The sequence below is a fragment of the Chiloscyllium punctatum genome, chromosome 3 (assembly GCF_047496795.1).
Source record: "Chiloscyllium punctatum isolate Juve2018m chromosome 3, sChiPun1.3, whole genome shotgun sequence".
NCBI lineage: Eukaryota > Metazoa > Chordata > Chondrichthyes > Orectolobiformes > Hemiscylliidae > Chiloscyllium > Chiloscyllium punctatum.
In genome coordinates this window covers 15,029,643-15,051,226 of record NC_092741.1, presented here as the reverse complement: position 1 = coordinate 15,051,226, position 21,584 = coordinate 15,029,643, and the positions used below count along the sequence as shown (strand labels likewise).

General features: G+C 44.9%; 1 protein-coding gene across 1 annotated transcript in view; it reads right to left on the bottom strand.

The window, feature by feature from the left end:
* Window positions 1-21,584, bottom strand: part of LOC140453953 (dynein axonemal heavy chain 8-like) — a 1,210,036-nt gene that overhangs the window by 674,646 nt on the left and 513,806 nt on the right. The window contains exon 26 of the mRNA XM_072548830.1: window positions 10,233-10,320. Coding sequence (XP_072404931.1) covers window positions 10,233-10,320 — 88 coding nt within the window. The remainder of the gene's footprint in view (window positions 1-10,232; window positions 10,321-21,584) is intronic.

Below are 21,584 nucleotides of genomic sequence, written 5' to 3'. Positions count from 1 at the left end.
TGGAAGCTAAAAGCTAGGACAGACAGAGTCGTCATCTCTGGGTTGTTGCCGGTGCCACGTGACAGAGAGGCAAAGAATAGGGAGAGAGTGCAGTTGAACACGTGGCTGCAAGGATGGTGTAGGAGGGAGGGCTTCAGATATTTGGACAATTGGACTGCATTCTGGGGAAGGTGGGACCTGTATAAACAGGACGGGTTGCACCTGAACCAGAAGGGCACCAATATCCTGGGGGGTAGGTTTGCTAGCACTCTTCGGGGGGGTTTAAACTAATTTGGCAGGGGGATGGGATCCGGACTTGTAGTCCAGCAAGTAAGCTAGCTGTGTGTCAGGATGTCCAAGACTGTAGGGAGGCTGTGGAGAAGGTAGCACTGACAGGGACTACTTACAGACACAGAGATGGGCTCAAGTGCGTATACTTCAATGCAAGGAGTATCAGAAATAAGGTGGGTGAACTTAAGGCATGGATCGGTACCTGGGACTACGATGTTGTAGCCATCACGGAAACATGGATAGATGAGGGACAGGAATGGCTGTTGGAGGTTCCTGGGTACAGATGTTTCAGTAAGATTAGGGAGGGTGGTAAAAAAGGAGGGGGGGTGGCATTGCTAATTAGAAATGGTATAACGGCTGCAGAAAGGAAGTTTGAGGGGGATCTGCCTCTGGAGGTAGTATGGGCTGAAGTCAGAAATAGGAAAGGTGCAGTCACCTTGTTGGGTGTTTATTATAGGCCCCCCAATAGCAGCAGAGATGTGGAGAAACAGATTGGGAAACAGATTTTGGAAAGGTGCAGAAGCCACAGGGTCGTAGTCATGGGCGACTTCAACTTCCCAAATATTGATTGGAAGCTCTTTAGATCAAGTAGATTGGATGGGGCGGTGTTTGTGCAGTGTGTCCAGGAAGCTTTTCTAACGCAGTATGTAGATTGTCCAACCAGAGGGGAGGCCATATTGGATTTGGTACTCGGTAACGAACCGGGACAAGTGGTGGGCTTGTTAGTGGGTGAACATTTTGGTGATGGCGACCACAATTCTGTGACTTTCACCTTGGTTATGGAGAGAGATAGGTGCGCACAACAAGGAAGTTTCTACAATTGGGGGAAGGGAAATTACGATGCTGTAAGACAGGATTTGAGGAGCATACGTTGGGAGCATAGGCTGTCAGGGAAGGATGTGGTGGAAATGTGGGACTTTTTCAAGGAGCAGATACGACGTGTCCTTGATATGTATGTACCGATCAGGCAGGAAAGAAATGGTCGTGTGAGGGAGCCTTGGTTGACGAGGGAGGTTGAATGTCTAGTAAAGAGGAAGAAGGAGGCTTACATAAGGTTGAGGAAACAAGGTTCAGACAGAGCAGTGGAGGGATACAGGATAGCCAGAAGGGACCTGAAGAAAGGGATTAGGAGAGCTAAGAGAGGGCATGAAAAATCCCTGGCGGATAGGATCAAGGATAACCCCAAGGCATTCTATGCGTATGTGAGAAACCTGAGAATGACGAGAACGAGGGTAGGTCCGATCAAGGACAGTGGTGGGAGACTGTGTATTGAGTCGGAAGAGATAGGAGAGGTCTTGAACAAGTACTTCTCTTCAGTATTTACGAACGAGAGGGACTGTATTGTTGAAGAGGAGAGTGTGAAACGGACTGATAAGCTAGAAGAGATATCTGTTAGGAAGGAAGATGTGTTGGACATTTTGAACAACTTGAGGATAGACAAGTCCCCCGGGCCTGACGGGATATATCCTAGGATTATGTGGGAAGCAAGAGAGGAAATTGCAGTACCGTTGGCAATGATCTTCTCGTCTTCACTGGCAACGGGGGTGGTACCAGGGGACTGGAGAGTAGCGAATGTTGTGCCCCTGTTCAAAAAAGGGAATAGGGATAACCCCGGGAATTACAGGCCAGTTAGTCTTACTTCTGTGGTAGGCAAAGTAATGGAAAGGGTACTGAGGGATAGGATTTACGAGTATCTGGAACGGCACTGCTTGATTAGGGACAGCCAGCACGGATTTGTGAAGGGTAGGTCTTGCCTTACAAGTCTTATTGAATTCTTCGAGGAGGTGACCAAGCATGTGGATGAGGGTAGAGCAGTGGATGTAGTGTACATGGATTTTAGTAAGGCATTTGATAAGGTTCCCCATGGTAGGCTTATGCGGAAAGTCAGGAGGCATGGGATAGAGGGAAATTTGGCCAATTGGATAGAAAACTGGCTAACCGGTCGAAGTCAGAGAGTGGTAGTAGATGGTAAATATTCAGCATGGAGTCCAGTTACAAGTGGAGTTCCGCAGGGATCAGTTCTGGGTCCTCTGCTGTTTGTAATTTTTATTAATGACTTAGATGAGGGAGTCGAAGGGTGGGTCAGTAAATTTGCAGATGATACAAAGATAGGTGGAGTTGTGGACAGTGAGGAGGGCTGTTGTCGGCTGCAGAGGGACTTAGATAGGATGCAGAGCTGGGCTGAGGAGTGGCAGATGGAGTTCAACCCTGCCAAGTGTGAAGTTGTCCATTTTGGAAGAACAAATAAGAATGCGGAATACAGGGTTAATGGTAGGGTTCTTGGTCAGGTGGAGGAACAGAGGGATCTTGGGGTCTATGTACATAGATCTTTGAAGGTTGCCACTCAGGTGGATAGAGTTTGTAAGAAGGCCTATGGAGTATTATCGTTCATTAGCAGAGGGATTGAATTCAAGAGTCGTGAGGTGATGTTGCAGCTGTACAGGACTTTGGTTAGGCCACATTTGGAGTACTGTGTGCAGTTCTGGTCGCCTCACTTTAGGAAAGATGTGGAAGCTTTGGAGAGGGTGCAGAGAAGATTTACCAGGATGTTGCCTGGAATGGAGAGTAGGTCGTACGAGGATAGGTTGAGAGTTCTCGGCCTTTTCTCGTTGGAACGGCGAAGGATGAGGGGTGACTTGATAGAGGTTTATAAGATGATCAGAGGAATAGATAGAGTAGACAGTCAGAAACTTTTTCCCCGGGTACAACAGAGTGTTACAAGGGGACATAAATTTAAGGTGAAGGGTGGAAGGTATAGGGGAGATGTCAGGGGTGGGTTCTTCACCCAGAGAGTGGTGGGGGCATGGAATGCGCTGCCCGTGGGAGTGGTGGAGTCAGATTCATTGGCGACCTTTAAGCGGCATTTGGATAGGTACATGGATGGGTGCTTAATCTAGGATAGAAGTTCGGCACAACATCGTGGGCCGAAGGGCCTGTTCTGTGCTGTATTGTTCTATGTTCTATGTTCTATGAACCCGGGTCTCTGGCGCTGTGAGGCAGCAGTGCTAACCACTGTGCCACCATGCGTGTCTCCCACCCGTCCTCCTCCTCTAACCTAGTTAATAAGGTAATGTTCATTCTAAATTTCCTCTATTGAATATAAGTTTGTTATTGATTTTATAGCAACTTGAACTAAGCTTTCTACTTTAGTACTGAGTGCGTGTTCAGATAAGTTGGGTATGGATGCTAGGGCAGTTGCTTGCTCCTTCTGCAGAATGTGGCAGGTGGAAGACATGGCACACGTCTCCGCTGGCTACATCTGTGGGAAATGCACCCAACTCCAGCTCCTTGAAAACCGTGTTAGGGAATTGGAGCTGGAGCTGGAGCTGGATGAACTACGGATCATTCAGGAGGCTGAGGGGATAATTGAGAGGAGTTACCGGGAGTTGGTCACTCCTAAGGCTCAGGACAAGGATAAATGGGTTACAGTTAGGGGGAGGAAAGGGGACAGTCAGACAGCGCAGAGATCCCCTGTGGACATTCCCCTCAGCAATAAGTATACCATTTTGGATACTGCTGGGGGGGATGACCTACCAGAGGAAAGCCATAGCAGTCAGTTTTCTGGCATTGAGCCTGACACTGTGGCAAAGAAGGGAAGGGGGCAGAATAGAAAAGTACTCGTGGTAGGGGACTCGATAGTTAGGGGAATCAACAGGAGATTTTGTGGTCAGGATCGGGATTCCCGGAAGGTATGTTGCCTCCCTGGTGCCAGGGTCCGGGACGTCTCCGATCGGGTGTATAAGGTTCTAAAAGGGGAGGGCAAACAGCCAGAAATCTTGTTACATATTGGCACTAATGATATAGCCAGGAAAAGGATCGAAGATATAAAAAGTGATTTCAGCGAGTTAGGATGGAAGCTGCAAAGCAGGACAGAGTAATGTTCTCTAGTTTACTACTGGTGCCACGAGATAGCGAGGCAAGGAACAGGGAGTGGGCGCAGCTTAATATGTGGCTGCGTAGATGGTGTAGGAGGGAGGGCTTCAGATATATAGATAATTGGGATGCCTTCTGGGGAAGGTGGGACCTGTACAAGAAGGACGGGTTGCATCTGAACTGGAAGAGGACCAATGTCCTGGGTGGAAGGTTTGCTTGAGTAGCTCGAGAGGGTTTAAACAAGTATGGCAGGGGGGTGGGAACCTGAGCTGTATACTGGAAGTGAGAGTTGATGCAGATGAGGAAATAGCAAGAGGTAGACCAGCTAGTGGGAAGGATTTTCCTGGCAAGGAACCAAGGTAACAGTTAAAGTGTATTTCCTTTAACGCAAGGAGTATCGGGTGGAAGGTGTGCACCAGAGGCGTTCTGTCCTTGTTACGGTTGGAGGGGTGGGGTCTGAGGGCAGAGGTGCGGGATGTAGACGAGATGCGTTGGAGGGTATCTTTAACCACGTGGGAAGGGAAATTGCGGTGTCTAAATAAGGAGGCCATCTGGTGTGTTCTGTGGTCGAACTGGTCCTCCTGGGAGCAGATCCGGCAGAGGCGGAGGAATTGGGAATACGGGATGGCATTTTTGCAAGAGGTAGGGTGAGAAGAGGTGTAATCCAGGTAGCTGTGGGAGTCGGTAGGTTTGTAAAAAATATCAGTGTCAAGTCGGTCGTCATTAATGGAGATGGAGAGGTCCAGGAAGGGGAAGGAGTTGTCAGAGATGGTCCAGGTAAATTTAAGGTCAGGGTGGAATGTGTTGGTGAAGTTGATGAATTGCTCAACCTCCTCGCGGGAGCACGAGGTGGCGCCAATGCAGTCATCATTGTAGCGGAGGAAGAGGTGGGAAGTGGTGCCGGTGTAATTACGGAAGATCAACTGCTCTACATAGCCAACAAAGAGACAGGCATAGCTGGGGCCGATACTAGTGCCCATGGCTACCCCTTTGGTCTGGAGGAAGTGGGAGGATTCAAAGGAGAAATTGTTAAGGGTGAGGACCTGTTCGGCCAAACGAATGAGAGTGTCGGTGGAAGGGTACTGTTGGGGACATATGGAGAGGAAAAAACAGAGGGCTTGGAGGCCCTGGTCATGGCGGATGGAGGTGGAGAGGGATTGGATATCCATGGTGAAGATGAGGCGTTGAGGGCCGGGGAATCGGAGGTCTTGTAGGAGGTGTAGGGCATGGGTGGTGTCTCGAACGTATGTGGGGAGTTCCTGGACTAGGGGGATAGGACAGTGTCGAGGTAGGTAGAGATGAGTTCAGTCAGACAGTTGCCTAAGGCGGGAATTGAACTCGGGTCCTGGTGCTCACCTTCCACCCTACCAACCTTCGCATAAACCAAATCATCTGCCGGCCTTTTCGCCACCTCCAAACAGACCCCACCACCAGGGATATATTTCTCTCCCCACCCCTTTCCGCCTTCCGCAAAGACCGTTCCCTCCGTGACTACCTCGTCAGGTCCACGCCCCCCCCTACAACCCACCCTCCCATCCCGGCACTTTTCCCTGCCACCACAGGAACTATAAAACGTGCGCCCACACCTCCTCCCTCACCTCTATCCAAGGCCCTAAAGGAGCCTTCCACATCCATCAAAGATTTACTTGCACATCCACTAATATCATTTATTGTATCCGTTGCTTCTGATGCAGTCTCCTCTACGTTGGGGAGACTGGGCGCCTTCTAGCAGAGCGATTTAGAGAACATCTCCGGGACACCCATTCCAATCAACCACACCGCCCCGTGACCCAACATTTCAACTCCCCCTCCCACTCTGCCGAGGACATGGAGGTCCTGGGCCTCCTTCACCGCCGCTCCCTCACCACCAGACGCCTGGAGGAAGTGCGCCTCATCTTCCGCCTCGGAACACTTCAACCCCAGGGCATCAATGTGGACTTCAACAGTTTCCTCATTTCCCCTGCCCCCACTTCACCCTCGTTCTAAACTTCTAGCTCAGCACTGTCCCCATGACTTTTCTGGACTTGTCCTCCCTGCCTATCTCCTTTTCCACCTATCCACTCCACCCTCTCCTCCCTGACCTATCACCTTCATCCCCTCCCCCACTCACCCATTGTACTCTATGCTACTTTCTCCTCACCCCCACCCTCCTCTAGCTTATCTCTCCACACTTCAGGCTCACTGCCTTTATTCCAGGTGAAGGGCTTTTGCCCGAAACGTCGATTTCGAAGCTCCTTGGGTGCTGCCTGAACTGCTGTGCTCTTCCAGCACCATTAATCCAGAATCTGGTTTCCAGCATCTGCAGTCATTACTTTTACCTGTCCAACTGACTTGCTAACCGACTGGCTGCTTTCAGACTGCTGTACAGAGTAGGATGGAGACCTTTTATACAACAATGTGTTGTGATGCATCAAGCTACCTTTACACTACAATATCTTTCATAGATCTATGTAACAATGACCGTACCCTTTTGTGAATTGGTCTCTGCCTAACTATATGCAGATTTTGCCTCTATGCTTGTCTTTAAATTAAATGCAATGTCAGTACCTGACTTAATGGTTGTATTGCGAAAGTAAGAACAGCATGCCTTAACTGCAATTTTTTTAAACCCTTCCTCTTTTGACTGGGCCAATGCAGTTCTTCCATATTTAAAAGGAGAAAATTACAAAGGTTGAAATACAAAGGAACATAAGAATATCAGATCCAACAGTCGAGTAGGCCATCTGGCCCTTCGAGCCTGCTCCGCCTATCAATAAGATCAAGGTTGATTTTTCGTGACTTCAGATCCACTTATCTACCCTCCCACCATAATCCTTAATTGTTTTACTGTTTAAAAAGTTATCTGTCTTAGCTTTAAAAACATTCAATGAGGAAGCCTTAACTACTTCACTGGGCAAGGGGTTCCACAGATTCACAACCCTTTGGGTGAAGAAATTTCTCCTCAATTTGGTCCTAAATCTGCTCCCCCTAATTTTGAAGCTATGCCCTCTTGTTCTAGTTTCACCTGCCAGTAGAAACTACCTCCCTGCTTCTATCTTATCTTATCTGTTCTCCTTATAATTTTATATGTTTCTTTAAGACTCCCCCCCCATTCTTTTAAATTCCAATTAATATAGAACATAGAATGGTACAGCACAGTACAGGCCCTTCAGCCCTCGATATTATGCTGACCTTTTATCCTACCCGAAGGTCAAACTAACCTATTTACCCTTCATTTTACTATCATCCATGTGCCTATCCAAGAGTCATTTAAATGTTCCTAATGTATCTGACTCTACTACCACTGCTGGCTGTGCATTCCACACACCCACCATTCTGTGTGTAAAGCACCAAAATCTGACATCTCCCCTAAATCTTCCACCAATCACCTTAAAATCTTGTGATTGCCATTTCTGGCCTGGGAAAAGGTCTTTGAATATTCACTCCATCTATGCCTCTCATCATCTTGTACACCTCTATGAAGTCACCTCTCATCCTTCTCACTCCAATGAGGAAAGCCCTAGCTCCCTCAATCTTTCTTCATAAGACATGCCCTCCAGTCCAGGCAGCATCCTGGTAAATCCCCTCTGCACCCTCTCTAAAGCTGCCACATCCTTCCGATAATGAGGCGACCAGAACTGAATATAGTGTTGCAAGTGTGGTCTAACCAGGGCTCTACAGAGCTGCAGCATACCCTCGTGGCTCTTAAACTCAATCCCCCTGCTAATGAAAGCCAACACACTGTACATCTTCTTAACAACCCTGTCAACTTGGGTGGCAATTCTGAGCGGTCAATGGACATGGACTCCAAGATGCCTCTGTTCCTCCATACTGCCAAGAATCCTGACTTTAACCCTATATTCTGTATTCAAATTCGACCTTCCAAAATGTATCACTTCACACTTTCCCAGGTTGTACTCCATCTGCCACTTATCAGTATGGCTCTGCACCCTGTCAATGTCCCGTTACAACCTACAACAGACCACGTCACTATCGACTACTCCATCAACCTTCGTGTCATTGGCAAACTTACTAACCCACCCTTCCACTTCCTCATGCATGTCATTGATAAAAACCACAAACAGCAGAGGTCCAAGAACATATCCTTGCAGAACACTACTGGTCACTGAGCACCAGGCTTAACACTTACCATCTATTACCACCCTCTGTCTTCTATTTATGCAGACAGCTAAATTTCCCTGTATCCCATGCCTCCTTACTTTCACAATAAGTTGACCATGAGGAACCTTTTCAAATGCTTTGCTAAAGTCCATATACCACATCCTCTGCTCCACCTTCATCAATGTGTTTTGTCAGATCCTGCATCCTGCCCATGACCAGTTCCACCACAGAACATACCAGATATTCTCCTTCTTTAAAGACCACAATTTCCCCTCCCATGTGGTTGATGATATCCTCCAACTCATCTCATCCACTTCCCGCACCTCTGCCCTCGAACCCCACCCCTCCAACCACAACAAGAGCAGAACTACGCTGGTCCTCACCTTTCACCCCACCAATCTCCGTATATATCGCATCAGCCTCTGCCATTTCCGCCACCTATAAACGGACCCCACCACCAGAGATATATTTCCCTCCCCACCTCTATCTGCTTTCCGTAAAGACCACTCCCTCCGTGACTACCTCGTCAGGTTCACGGCCTCCCAATAACCCACCCTCCCCGCCCGCCACCTTCCCCTGTCACCGCAGGAATTGCAAAACCTGCACCCACACCTCACCTCTCACCTCCATCCAAGGCCCCAAAGGAGCCTTCCACATCCTTCAAAATTTTACCTGCGCTTCCACACATCATTCACTGTATCCATTGCTCCCGATGCGGTCTCCTCTGTTTTGGGGATACAGGATGCCTCCTCATAGAGTGCTTCACAGAACATTTACCCATTGGGTTTTGAAGAATGAGAAGACATCTTATTTACACATAGGATCACAAAGGGGGGGCTTAGCAGGGTGGTATTAGAGGATGCTGCTCCTTGAGGGGGAAGAGGAGAAATTGGGGTTACAGAGTAAGAAGAAGAGGTTTCATCTTTAAGTTGGAAGCAACAAAATTGTGTATTGTGATTTATGTAAAAACAGAGCTGGGCAGAAGGCAGTGATGCATGGTTTTTAGATTAGATTAGATTTTTAGATTTAGATTAGATTTGGGCGGCATGGTGGCACAGTGGTTAGCACTGCTGCCTCACAGCGCCAGAGACCCGGGTTCAACTCCCACCTCAGGCGACTGACTGTGTGGAGTTTGCACATTCTTCCCATGTCTGCGTGGGATTTCTCCGGGTGCTCCGGTTTCCTCCCACAGTCCAAAGATGTGCAGGTCAGGTGAATTGGCCATGCTAAATTGCCCGTAGTGTTAGGTAAGGGGTAAATGTAGGGGTATGGGTGGGTGGCGGGTCGGTGTGGACTTGTTGGACCGAAGGGCCTGTTTCCACACTGTAATGTAATCTAAAGACAGTGATGCATGGTTTTACCATGGTATAATTCACCAGCCTAAAAAGTAGTGAGGCTGACCGTGCATTTTTTTTTTCAAAATCTTGCCAAAATCCTAACTTAGCTTCAGACACCGGCCAGAGATTGAGTATGTGACTTATGAATGGAATTGGTGTCAGGTTTTGTCTTCCAAACATTTCATTAGAGGAGGTTTCCTCTCATTTGGTGCAGGATGTCAAACAAGCAGCACAATAATTCAGACTCAGGTTGAGCCGTGTTACTGAGATACCACTAGATGTTGTAAGAATGAAGTTGGAAATTGAGATTATCAAATGGAAATAAGTAATTGAACAACAGATAACTGCCAACGAAAGAATACTGACGTAGCAGTATGGAAGCAGGAAGAGAAGCCATTGTCTGGTTATGATAAAACAGGTAACTAGGGACTGTGCTGAGGACATTCTGTCCCGCTGGACAAAATTAGGGATGGAACAGGATGGTGTAGCCAGAAAGAAAAGTTGTGTGTTCAACTGTTTAGTGAGAATGATGTCAAGATAGTAAGTGACGGAACTGATAAACAAGATTTTGTTTTATAGGATGAAATTAAACTAGTTGTGAACATTAACTGAACTTTTCTAAGTGTTTAAAACATTACAATATTAACATACCACATTTGGAATTGCTAAGAGCACTTCAGCCTTCAAAAAGGGAGCAAATTCCTCAACACTGCTTGAGTAGCCAAAGGTTCCTCTTCTGCTTGATGCGTTGAATCAAATGAAATGCGTACATATAAAATAAACATAAAAGTAAATAACTTAATGTTTCATGAAACCCTTCATATTTTATTATGAAACTAGCATTTTTTTGTAGTAAGATTCTCTAATCTATATAAAATTCTGATGTTCATTAGAGTGAATGGAGATATTCTGGGATGTAGGTGTCCGACTTGTTAGTAACACAACAATGTTGGTGAGAATCAGATCAAAGTGTAATTGCGCAGTCAGGAAAGAATGTGATACAAAAATATATTTTGAGTCAGGATATCTCTTGGGGTAAAATTTTGGAAAAATCAGTAAAAGAATCTGGAAGGCAGAGGAAACAAAGGTTAGAGAAACATTTTACAAACTTTTGCCCTCCTCAAGAGTATACTTGAATACAAAGGGTATAGCAAAGATAGGAGATGTGCTAAGGCATAAATAGAAGCACAATAGAATGATATCGTTGATCTGTCATTCCAATCCCTTTTTCTATTTTTGTAATAGCAATGTTCTCGTGATTTGACTTTAAGATGAGGAGAGAATAATAAAAAATGAAGAGGTTGGTAATCATGATCAAGCAAACAATTACAACTGTGAAGAATGATGAAGGATGTTAGAAGGATATTCAAAGGAGGCCAAATGGATTGAGCTTGAGGACAAAAAAACAGGCTGTAACATTCTATTATGGACCTTAAGAGGAGTACTAGACAGAGACAGAACAGCAAATATGCAAGTAAATCTCTGAGAAGTGCAAAAACAACAGGTAACTAGAATAGTTTTAGGGAAAAGGAATGAAGGGAACACAGTTTTTGAAAATGGTTCCTCTATCTTTCAGAGTCACTTGTAAGGTTTCTGCCTCTTACTCTCAGTACTGAATTTGCCCACAGTTTCCCTTCCTCTGCTAATCTAGCTGAGGATCTCCTCAACAGCATGAAAAAAGAATATTGATTCTAGACTTGTACAGGTATAAACTGTTCAGCCTCTACAGGTCCTAACTTTCTTAGAATTGTTCGAAGCGTCCCAGAAATCTAATGCCCATCCTCCTATGCCAGCTTTCCAGACATATGTTCAATCATTCAATTCTTCAACAGGATGTCTTGCTGCAATTATACAGGGCCATGAGACCATACCTGGAATATTATATGTAGTTTTGGTCTCCTTATTTGAGGAAGGATGTTCATGCTTTAGAGGAATGCAGCAAAGTGATTCCTAGGATGGCAGGATTGACCAATGAGGAGAGGTTGAATCAGTTAGGATTACATTCACTGGAGTTCAGAAGAAAGAGGGATTTGGACGAAAGGCAGGCAAAAGGGATTGATTTCATTTGGTATCATGTTTGGTACAACATCATGGGCTGAAGGTTCGTTCCTAAGCTGTATAGTTCTATTTCACAAAAACCTACAAAGTTTTAAAAGGAACACGTGGGAGACAAAGACGAAGGACATTCCCATTGGCAAGGGAGTCTAGAGCTAGGGGTCAGAGTCTAAGAGTACAGGGTAAACCATTTAGCACTGAGATGAGGAGAAATTTCTTCATGCAGAGAGCTGTGAGCCTGTAGAATTTGTAAAAAAAACAGTCCAGGCTAACATATTGAATGATTTCACAAAGGAGTTGGATGCAGCACGTGGGGCTAAAGGACTCAGAGGACATGAGGGAAAAGTGGGAAGAGGCTATTGGACAATCAGCCATGATCTTATTGAGGAGCAGAGCTGGCTTGAGGGGCTGAAGTTTCTATATCTGCCCAACTCTGCACTGGAGCCCAGTTTGAGGGATCAGACCACAACTCAGACTTGACAAAGAAATGGAATGGGGAGGTTCCAGTTGTTGTGGCTCATGTAGGCATCAACAAGATGGTAGGACAAAGAAAGATGTTCTGTGTAGTCAGTCTGTGAAGCTCGGCACCAAATTAAGAAGCAGAACACAAATATTATCTCTATTATGCAAATTGGCCCGAGGAAAATAATAAATTTGATGAAGATGAATTAACATTCACAATCACTGGGTTAAAATCATAGAATTCCTCTCCTAACTATTTTGTAGCAACCGCTCAAGGACTGCAGCAGTTTAGGAAGGCACCTTCACTTTCTCCAAGGCAATTAGTCACCATAAAATATAGGAACAGAAATTGGCCATTCAGGCTATCAAATCGGCTTGAGATAATGAGATCATAGCTGATCTGATAATCTTTAATACCACTTTCCTGCCTTATCCAATAACTAGTTTCCTCATTTATTGGAAATCAGTTTATCTCAGCCTTGAATATATTTAACGATTTAGCATTGACAGCTTTTTGCTTCAACGAATCACTCACATTCACTGCCCTCAGAGAAGAAATTGCTTTTCAGTCTTAAATGGGTGACCCCTAACTTTTGAGATTATACCTTCTGGTCTTAGATGCTCCCACAAAGGGAAATAAACTTCTCATGCATATACTCTGAAGTCACCCAAGAATCTTGTTCAATAAAATAAAGAACTGTGGATGCTGAAGATGTGAAACAAAAACAGAAATTGCTGGTGAAACAGAGCAGGTCTGGTTGCTTCTGTTAGGAGAACCCCAGGGCATCAATGTGGACTTCAACAGCTTCCTCATTTCCCCTTCCCCCACCTCATCCTAGTTTCAAACTTCCAGCTCAGTAACTGTCTCCTTGACTTGTCCGGACTTGTCCGACCTGCCTATCTTCTTTTCCACCTTCCACTCCACCCTCTCCTCCTTGACCTATCACCTTCATCTCCTCCCCCACTCACCCATTGTACTCCATGCTACTCTCTCCCCACCCCCGCTCTCCTCTAGCTTATCTCTCCACGCTTCAGGCTCACTGCCTTTATTCCTGATGAAGGGCTTCTGCCCGAAACGTCGATTTCGCTGCTCGTTGGATGCTGCCTGAACTGCTGTGCTCTTCCAGCACCACTAATCCAGTATCTGTTAGGAGAAAGCAGAGTTAACATTTTGACTCTGGTGACTCTTCATCAGAACTGATAGCAACTAGGGACAAGTGGTTTTTATACTGAAGAAGAGTTGAAGGGTGGGGAACGAGCTATGCAGAAAGGTGGAGATGGTCCCAACAGAGAGATTTTAAAATTTCCAGTCCTTGGCAGCAGTTGCATCCTTTTCACTGAGGATATGTAAAACCTTTACATGTACATCCCTCATCAAGGCCTGAACGCCCCATCTATCACCATCCTTCCCTGCCTGACCGAGCTCATTCTCACTTTGAATAATTTCTCCTTTAACTCCTCTCACTCTCTTCATTTCAAAGGTGTAACTATCGATATCTGCATAGGTCCCAGTTATGCCTGTCTCTTTTCAGGGTATGTAGAACATTCCTTATTCCAGTCCTACTTGTGTACCTCCCCACAACTCTTTTCTGGTGCACCAATGACATCATTGATGCTGCTTCACTCCCTCATTCGAAATTGCAAAAAATCATCAATTTCACTTCCAATTTCTACTTTGCTCTCACCACAATACCATAAGATAGAAGAGCAGTATTAGGCCATTTGGCCAATCGAGTCACTATGCTATCATGGCTGATATGTTTCTCAACCCCTATTCTCCTGCCTTTTTCCCATAGATCTTGATTCCCTTACCAATCAAGAACTTATCTATCTCTGTCTTAAATACACTCAATGATTTGGCCTTTACAGTCCTCTCGGGTAATGTGTTCTACAGATGAGCTACCATATGGTTGAAGAAATTCTTCCTCATCTCAGTTCTAAAAAGTCGTCACTTTACTCTGAGGTTGTCCCTTCAGGTCTGAGTCTCTCCGACTAGTGGTAACATCTTTAATTTCCACTCAATCCCAACCTCTTAGTATTCTGTAAGTTTCAATCAGATCCCCCCCTCATCCTTCTAAACTCCATCAAGTATGCACCCAGAGTCCTCAACCGCTCCTCATATGACAAGCGCTCATCTCTGGACCCGCTCCAATACCAGCACATCCTTCTTCAGTTACAGGACCCAAAACAAAATTCCAAGCATGGTCTGACCAGAGCCTGAAACAGCTTCAGCAGTGCATCTCCACTCTTGTATTCTAGGCCTCTTGAAACGAATGCTAACATTGCATTTGACTTTCTAACTGCCAAATGAACCTGCGTGTTAACCTTTAAAGAGTCCTGAACTAGGACTCCCAAATCTCTTTGTGCTTCAGATTTCTGACACCTTTCGCCTTTCAGAAAATAGTTTACTGTCTCTATTCATCCTCCCAAATTGAATAACCTCACGCTTTCCCACAGCGTTTTCCATCTGCCACCTCACTGAGCATGTCCAAGTTCATGTAAACCCTCCCCACTTTCTCAACACTACCTGTTCCCTCACCTATCCTCGTGCCATCTGGAAACAGTACTAATACCCTCAGTTCATTTGTCTAGATCATTAATGTATAATGTGAATCGCTGTGGTTCCAACCTGCCAGAGTTCCACTGGCTGCCATCCTGAAAAATACCTCTTTATCCTCATTCTCAGCTTTCTGCCAGTCAGCCAATCCTTTTACTTATGCTAGTACCTTGCCCCTAACTCTATGTACTCTTATTTTATTCAGCAGTCTCCTGTGAGGTACCCAGATAAAGTCCTTTTGAAAATCCAAATATATCACATTCACTGGCTCCACTTTGTCTAACTTGCTTGTTACTTCCTCAAGTGATTCTCATAGAATTTCCTGGCCTGACCTCCCTTGATGAACCCTATTTTACCATGCACTTCCACATATTCCACAATCTCATCCTTAATAACCTTACCAACGACCAAGGTCAGGTTGGCTGGTCTGTAATTTCCTGTCTTCTATCTCCCACCCTTTTTAAACAAGGGTGTTATATTTGCCATTTTCCAGTCCTCTGGTACCTTCCCTGACTCCAGTGATTCCTAAAAAATCACCACCAATACCTCCACAATCTCCTCAGCTATGTCCCTCAGAAACCTGGGGTGTAATCCATCTGGTGTGGGTTAATTATCCATCTTCAGACCTTTCGGCTTCCCTAGCAATTTCTCCTTAATAATGGCCACTACACTCACCTCTGCCCTCCCACTCTCTTAAAGTCCTGGTCTAATGCTGGTATCTTCCACAGTGAAAATTGATGCAAGGTACCAATTCAGTTTCTCTGCCATCTTTTTGTTCTGCATTACTATTTCTCCAACATAATTTTTCAGTAGCCCAATGTCCACTCTTGCTTCTCTTACCTTTTAGATGTCTCAAAAAGACTCACGCAATCTACTTGTATACCACTAACTTGTTTACTCATATGTTTCATCTTCTCCCAGCTTATTGCTCTTCTAGTCTTCCTCTGCTGGTTTTTAAGGGTTCTCAGTAATTTTTGCCACATTTTATGTTCTTTCTTTTGCTTTCACATTGCCCCTGACTTTCCTTGTTAGCTATGCTTGCCTCATCTTTTCCTTAGCATGTTTTTTTCTTCCTTGGGATAACTTTCTGCTGTGCCTCCCAAATTTCCCCCTGAAATTCCTGCTCAGAAATATTCAAATTTCTCCTCAATTGCTACTGTGGTTGACACAACTGTTGGGCATGTCTTGTTCATCTCCTGCACTCCTGCCTTCACCCTGTCTCCTGTCCTCCCACAATAAATCTAGGGTTCGCCTGGTCTTCACTTAACACCTCACCTGCCTCCATATTCAAAGAATTATAAGCCACCATATCTGTCACTTTCAGCAGGATGCCACAACCAGATACATAGTCCCTTACCCTCCTTGTCAGTCTTCTGCAGGGACTGTTCCCTCTGGGACATCTCGTTCCATTTCACCCCTCCTTCAATCCACACAGTTCTCCGCACCCCCACAACATCTTGCCATGCAATCACACGTTTGTCCATTTAGTTCCTTCCTCCTCACTGTTCAAGGCCACAGACACACCTTCCAGGTGAAGCAGCGATTTACCTGCACTTCATTCAATCCTGATTACAGGGAGAACTAGCCATTTGGATACAGGATAAAAACAATGACTGCAGCTGCTGAAAACCAAATACTGGATTAGTGGTGCTGGAAGAGCACAGCAGTTCAGGCAGCATCCAACGAGCAGTGAAATCGACGTTTCGGGCAAAAGCCCTTCATCAGGAATAAAGGCAGTGAGCCTGAAGAGTGGAGCGTATCTCTCCACGCTTCAGGCTCACTGACTTTATTCCTGATGAAGGGCTTTTGCCCGAAACGTCGATTTCGCTGCTCGTTGGATGCTGCCTGAACTGCTGTGCTCTTCCACCACCACTAATCCAGTATTTGGATACAGAACTGGCTTGAAGGTAGAAAACAGAGGGTGGTGGCAGAGGGTGGCTTTTCAGACTGAAGGTCTGTGACCAGTGGTGTGCCACAAGGATTGGTGACAGGTCCACTGCTTTTCATCTTTTCTATAACTGATTCGATATAAACATAGGAGGTATATTTAGTAAGCTTGCAGTTGACACCAAAACTGGAGGTGTATTGGACACCAAAGAAGTTTATCACAGAGAAAAACGGGATCTTGATCAGATGGGCCAATAGGCTGAGGAGTAGCTGATGGAGTTTAATTTAAATAAATGTGAGGGGCTGCATTTTGGACAAGCAAATCAGAGCAGGACTTTTACACTTAATGGTAAAGTCTGGGGAGTGTTCCTGAACAAAGAGACCTTGGAGTACAGGTTTATAATTCCTTGGAAGTATAGTCACAGGTTGATAGGATAGTGAAGTAAGTGTTTGGTATGCTTTCCTTCATTGGTCAGAGTATTGAGTACAGGAGTTGGGAGGTCATTTCACGGCTGTACAGGACATTGGTTAGGCCACTTCTGGAATATTGTGTGCAATTCTGGTCTCCTTTCTATTGGAAGGATGTTGTGAAACTTGATGCAAGGTACCAATTCAGAAAAGATCTATAAGGATGTTGCCAGGGTTGGAGGATTTGAGCTACGGGGAGAGGCTAAATAGGTTGGGGCTGTTTTCCCTGGAGTGTCGGAGGCTGAGGAGTGACCTTACAGAGGTTTATAAAGTCATGAGGGGCATAGATAGGCTAAATGGAAAAGTTTTTTTCCCTGGGGTGGGGACGTCCAGAACTAGAGGGCATAGGTTTAGATGAGAGGGGTAAGATGTAAAAGGGACCTAAGGGTCAACATTTTCACACAGAGGGTGGTACGTGTATGGAATGAGCTGCCAGAGGAAGTGGTAGAGGCTGGTACAATTATAGCATTTAAAAAGCATCTGGATGGGTATATGAATAGGAAGGGTATAAGCCAAGTGCTGGCAAATAGGACTAGATTAGGATGTAGGTTTGCTCGCTGAGTTGGAAGGTTCGTGCTCAGTGAGCAAACCTACATCCAGAACTTCAACCTGAGCTACAAACCTTCTCAAAATTCGCAAGGTCTAGCTTAGGTTAGGATATCTGGTCGACATGGATGAATTCGACCGAAGGGTTTGTTTCCATGCTGTACATCTCTATGACTCAACTGTATTCACTATTTACAGTGTGAATTCCTCTATATTCAGGACATGAAACACAGACTGCTTTGTAGAACTTGTACATTCTGTCCATAAAAATGATCCCCGAACTTCCAGTTGCATGCACTTCTATACACTACCGTGTTCCCACGCAAACGCTTCTGTCACAGACCTGCTGCAATATTCAAGCAAGTTTAGCTGAAGAACAGCATCTCATTTTCTATTTGGGAACCCTGCAACCTTGAGGACTCAACATCAAGTTCAATAAATTTAGAATATGATTCCGTCCTTCCATGTTTTTTACGCACCCTCACAGTTGTTCCTGTTCTGACATGGGTTGGTTTTAGTATGGCCTACCCATTCTCTTCTACTCTCAGATCTCATGATTACTAATTGAACTTTTCTTCTGTCCTGGCCTACGATCAATAATATCCTTGCCTGCCTACCACTTTCATATCATCTCTCTCTCTGGGCTCCATGTCCACCCATCCAATTATCTTTTCCCCCATATCCCTAAACTTTGTGGTCAGTATAAATAGCAAATTTTCTTAGCTGCTATTGGTCTTGATGAAGAGTCACTGGACTCAAAACATTGATTCTGCTTTCTCTCAATAGATGCTGCGTTTTGCAACCTAAGAATCATATATGTTTTCATAAGATTTCCTTTTATTCTTCTAAACTCTGTTGAGTACAAAATCAATCTACTCAACCTTTTTGTACATGAAAATTCCTCCAAGACCAGGGTCAACAGAGTGAATATTGGTAAACAGAGCGAATATTCTCTGAATGCCCTCCAATTCTGGTTAAATGTTTCCTTAGATAAGGGAACCAATAGAGGATTCCAGCTGTTTTCTGACTAGTGCCTTGTGTAGTATTAGCAAGACCTTTGAAATGAAGGCAAACAGTCAATTTGTCTTCCTATAACCACTGAACATTGATTCTAGTTTTGTGTGATTCATGAACATGGACCCTCAAAGAAATCAGCATTGTCTCTCCATTTAAATAGTAGTCTCTCTCCATTTAAATAAAATGCTACTGTTGTATTCCCCCTGCCAAATTACATGACCTCACATTTTCCTACATTACATCCATCTGCAAAATATTTGCCCATCCACTTAACCTACGTATATCATAGAGATGTACAGCAAGGAAACAGACCCTTCAGTCCAACCCGTCCATGCCGACCAGATATCCCAATCCAATCTAGTCCCACCTGCCAGCACCCGGCCCATATCCCTCCAAACCCTTCCTATTCATATACCCATCCAAATGCCTCTTAAATGTTGCAATTGTACCAGCCTCCATCACATCCTCTGGCAGCTCATTTCATACATGTACCATACTCTGCGTGAAAAGGTTGCCCCTTAGGTCTCTTTTATATCTTTCCCCTCTCACCCTAAACCTATGCCCTCTACTTCTGGACTCCCTGACTCCAGGGAAAAGACTTTGCCTATTTGTTCTATCCTTGCCCCTCATAATTTTGTAAACCTCTATAAGGTCACCCCTCAGCCTCCGATGCTCCAGATAAAAAAAGCCCCAGCCTGTTCAGCCTCTCGCTATAGCTCAAATCCTCCAACCCTGGCAACAGCCTTGTAAATCTTTTCTGAACCCTTTCAAGTTTCACAACATCTTTCCGATAGGAAGGAGACCAGAATTGCATGCAATATTCCAACAGTGGCCTAACCAATGTCCTGTACAGCCGCAACATGACCTCCCGACTCCTGTACTCAATACTCTGACCAATAAAGGAAAGCATACCAAATGCCTTCTTCACTATCCTACCTACCTGCGACTCCACTTTCAAGGAGCTATGAACCTGCACTCCAAGGTCTCTTTGTTCAGCAACACTCCCTAGGACCTTACCATTAAGTGTATAAGTTCTGCTAAGATTTGCTTTCCCAAAATGCAGCACCTCGCATTTATCTGAATTAAACTCCATCTGCCACTTCTCAGCTCATTGGCCCATCTGTCAAGATCATGTTGAAATCTGATGTAACCTTCTTCGCTGTCCACTACACCTCCAATTTCGGTTTCATCTGCAAACTTACTAACTACCTCTTATGCTCGCATCCAGATCATTTATGTAAATGACAAAAAGTACAGGACCAGCACAGATCCTTGTGGCACTCCACTGGTTACAGGCCCCCAGTCTGAAAAACAACCCTCCACCACCACCTCTGTCTTTTACCTTCTATCCAAATGGCTAGTTCTCCCTGTAGTCCCTCTCTAAACTTTTCCTGTTATCCTCAGTAACTGCTTTCCAATTTATTTTTGTGTTATCTGCAAATCTAACTCATGGACCTTCACTTCCATCATCCAAGTCATTATATTGCAAATAATTATGGCCCAGGTTACCCTCCTGAAAACGGTCTCTATGTTATAACTCTCTATCTTATTTTAAGTCAGAAGTCAAGTTTGAAATACACAACAATGCAGAATCACTGAGCAGAAACTGTACTCATGAGGACAGCTTCAACCATGATCTCTGGTACCATCTTGCTTTGATTATTTGTAATTATCTTTCTGCCTTAATTAATCTATCTCTCTGATTTCCTCCCAGAGTCCAAAGATGTGTAGGTTAGGTGGTTTGGCCATGCCAAATTGCCCATAGTGTACAGGGATATCCAGGTTAGCTGGATTAGCTATTGAAAATGCAGGTTGGGCAGCATCTGAGGAGCAGGATTTTCTTGCTCCTTGGATGCTGCCTGACCTGCTGTGCTTTTCCAGCACCACTCTAATCTTGACTCTGATCTCCAGCATCTGCAGTCCTCACTTTTGCCTATGGAAAATGCAGGGTTACACAGATAGGATAGAGGGGTGGGTCTCGTTGGGCTGCTCTTCAGAGGGCCGGTGTGTACTTGATGGGCTGAATGGCCTACTTCTAGGGACTCTATGATTCTATACCCGCAAAGCCACTTTCAATGAACTATGTACCTCCCAGGCCTGACCATGAACTGTGTAGGTCCCGCCCTGGTTTGTCTTATCAAAATGCAATACCTCATTTATTCGAATTAAACTCCATCTGCTATTTCTCTGCCCACTGGCTCAGTTGATCAAGATCTTGCTGGACGCTGAGATAGCCTTCTTCACTATCGACTATACCACCAAGTTGATGTCATCCACAAACTTACAACCATGCCTCCTAAGTTCTCATCCAAATTATTTTTGTAAAATGATTAACAACAATGGACTCAGCACTGATCCATGTAGCACACCGCTAGTCACAGCCCTCCAGTCTGAAAAACAACACTCTATCATTACCCTCTGTCTCCTAATGTCAAGTTAATTTTGAATCCAATTCGCTAGCTTTCCCTGGATCCCTTGATCTAAACTCACCAACCAGTTTCATGCGAAGTTTTGTTGAAGGCCTTGGAAAAGTCCACATTGACAATATCTACTGCTGTGCCTTCATCTACCTTCATCTAACATCAAAAATACTCAATAAAGAATGTAAGGTATGATGTCCCATGCAAAATGCCATGCTGACTATCTCAAATCAGACTTTGCCTTTCCAAATGCATGAAAATCCTCTCTCTCAGAATCCCTCTGACAACTTACTGACCACTGACATCAGGCTCACCAGTTTCTCGTTTCTTGACCTGTCCTTGCATCCTTTCTTAAATAATAGCACAACATTAGCCATCTTCCAGTCTTTTGGTACCTCACCTCTGAATGTTGTTGACACAAATATCTCCGCTATGCATCCCACAACTTTTTTCCCTAGCTTCCCACAGTGCTCCCTATTCCGGCCCTCCTTGCCTTTCTCACCAACAGGAATATGGTCCTGAACTCTTGTTATGTCAGAAGTACCATTATCTCCCCCAATTAACTTTTGAAAGCTCATATCTAATGTCATC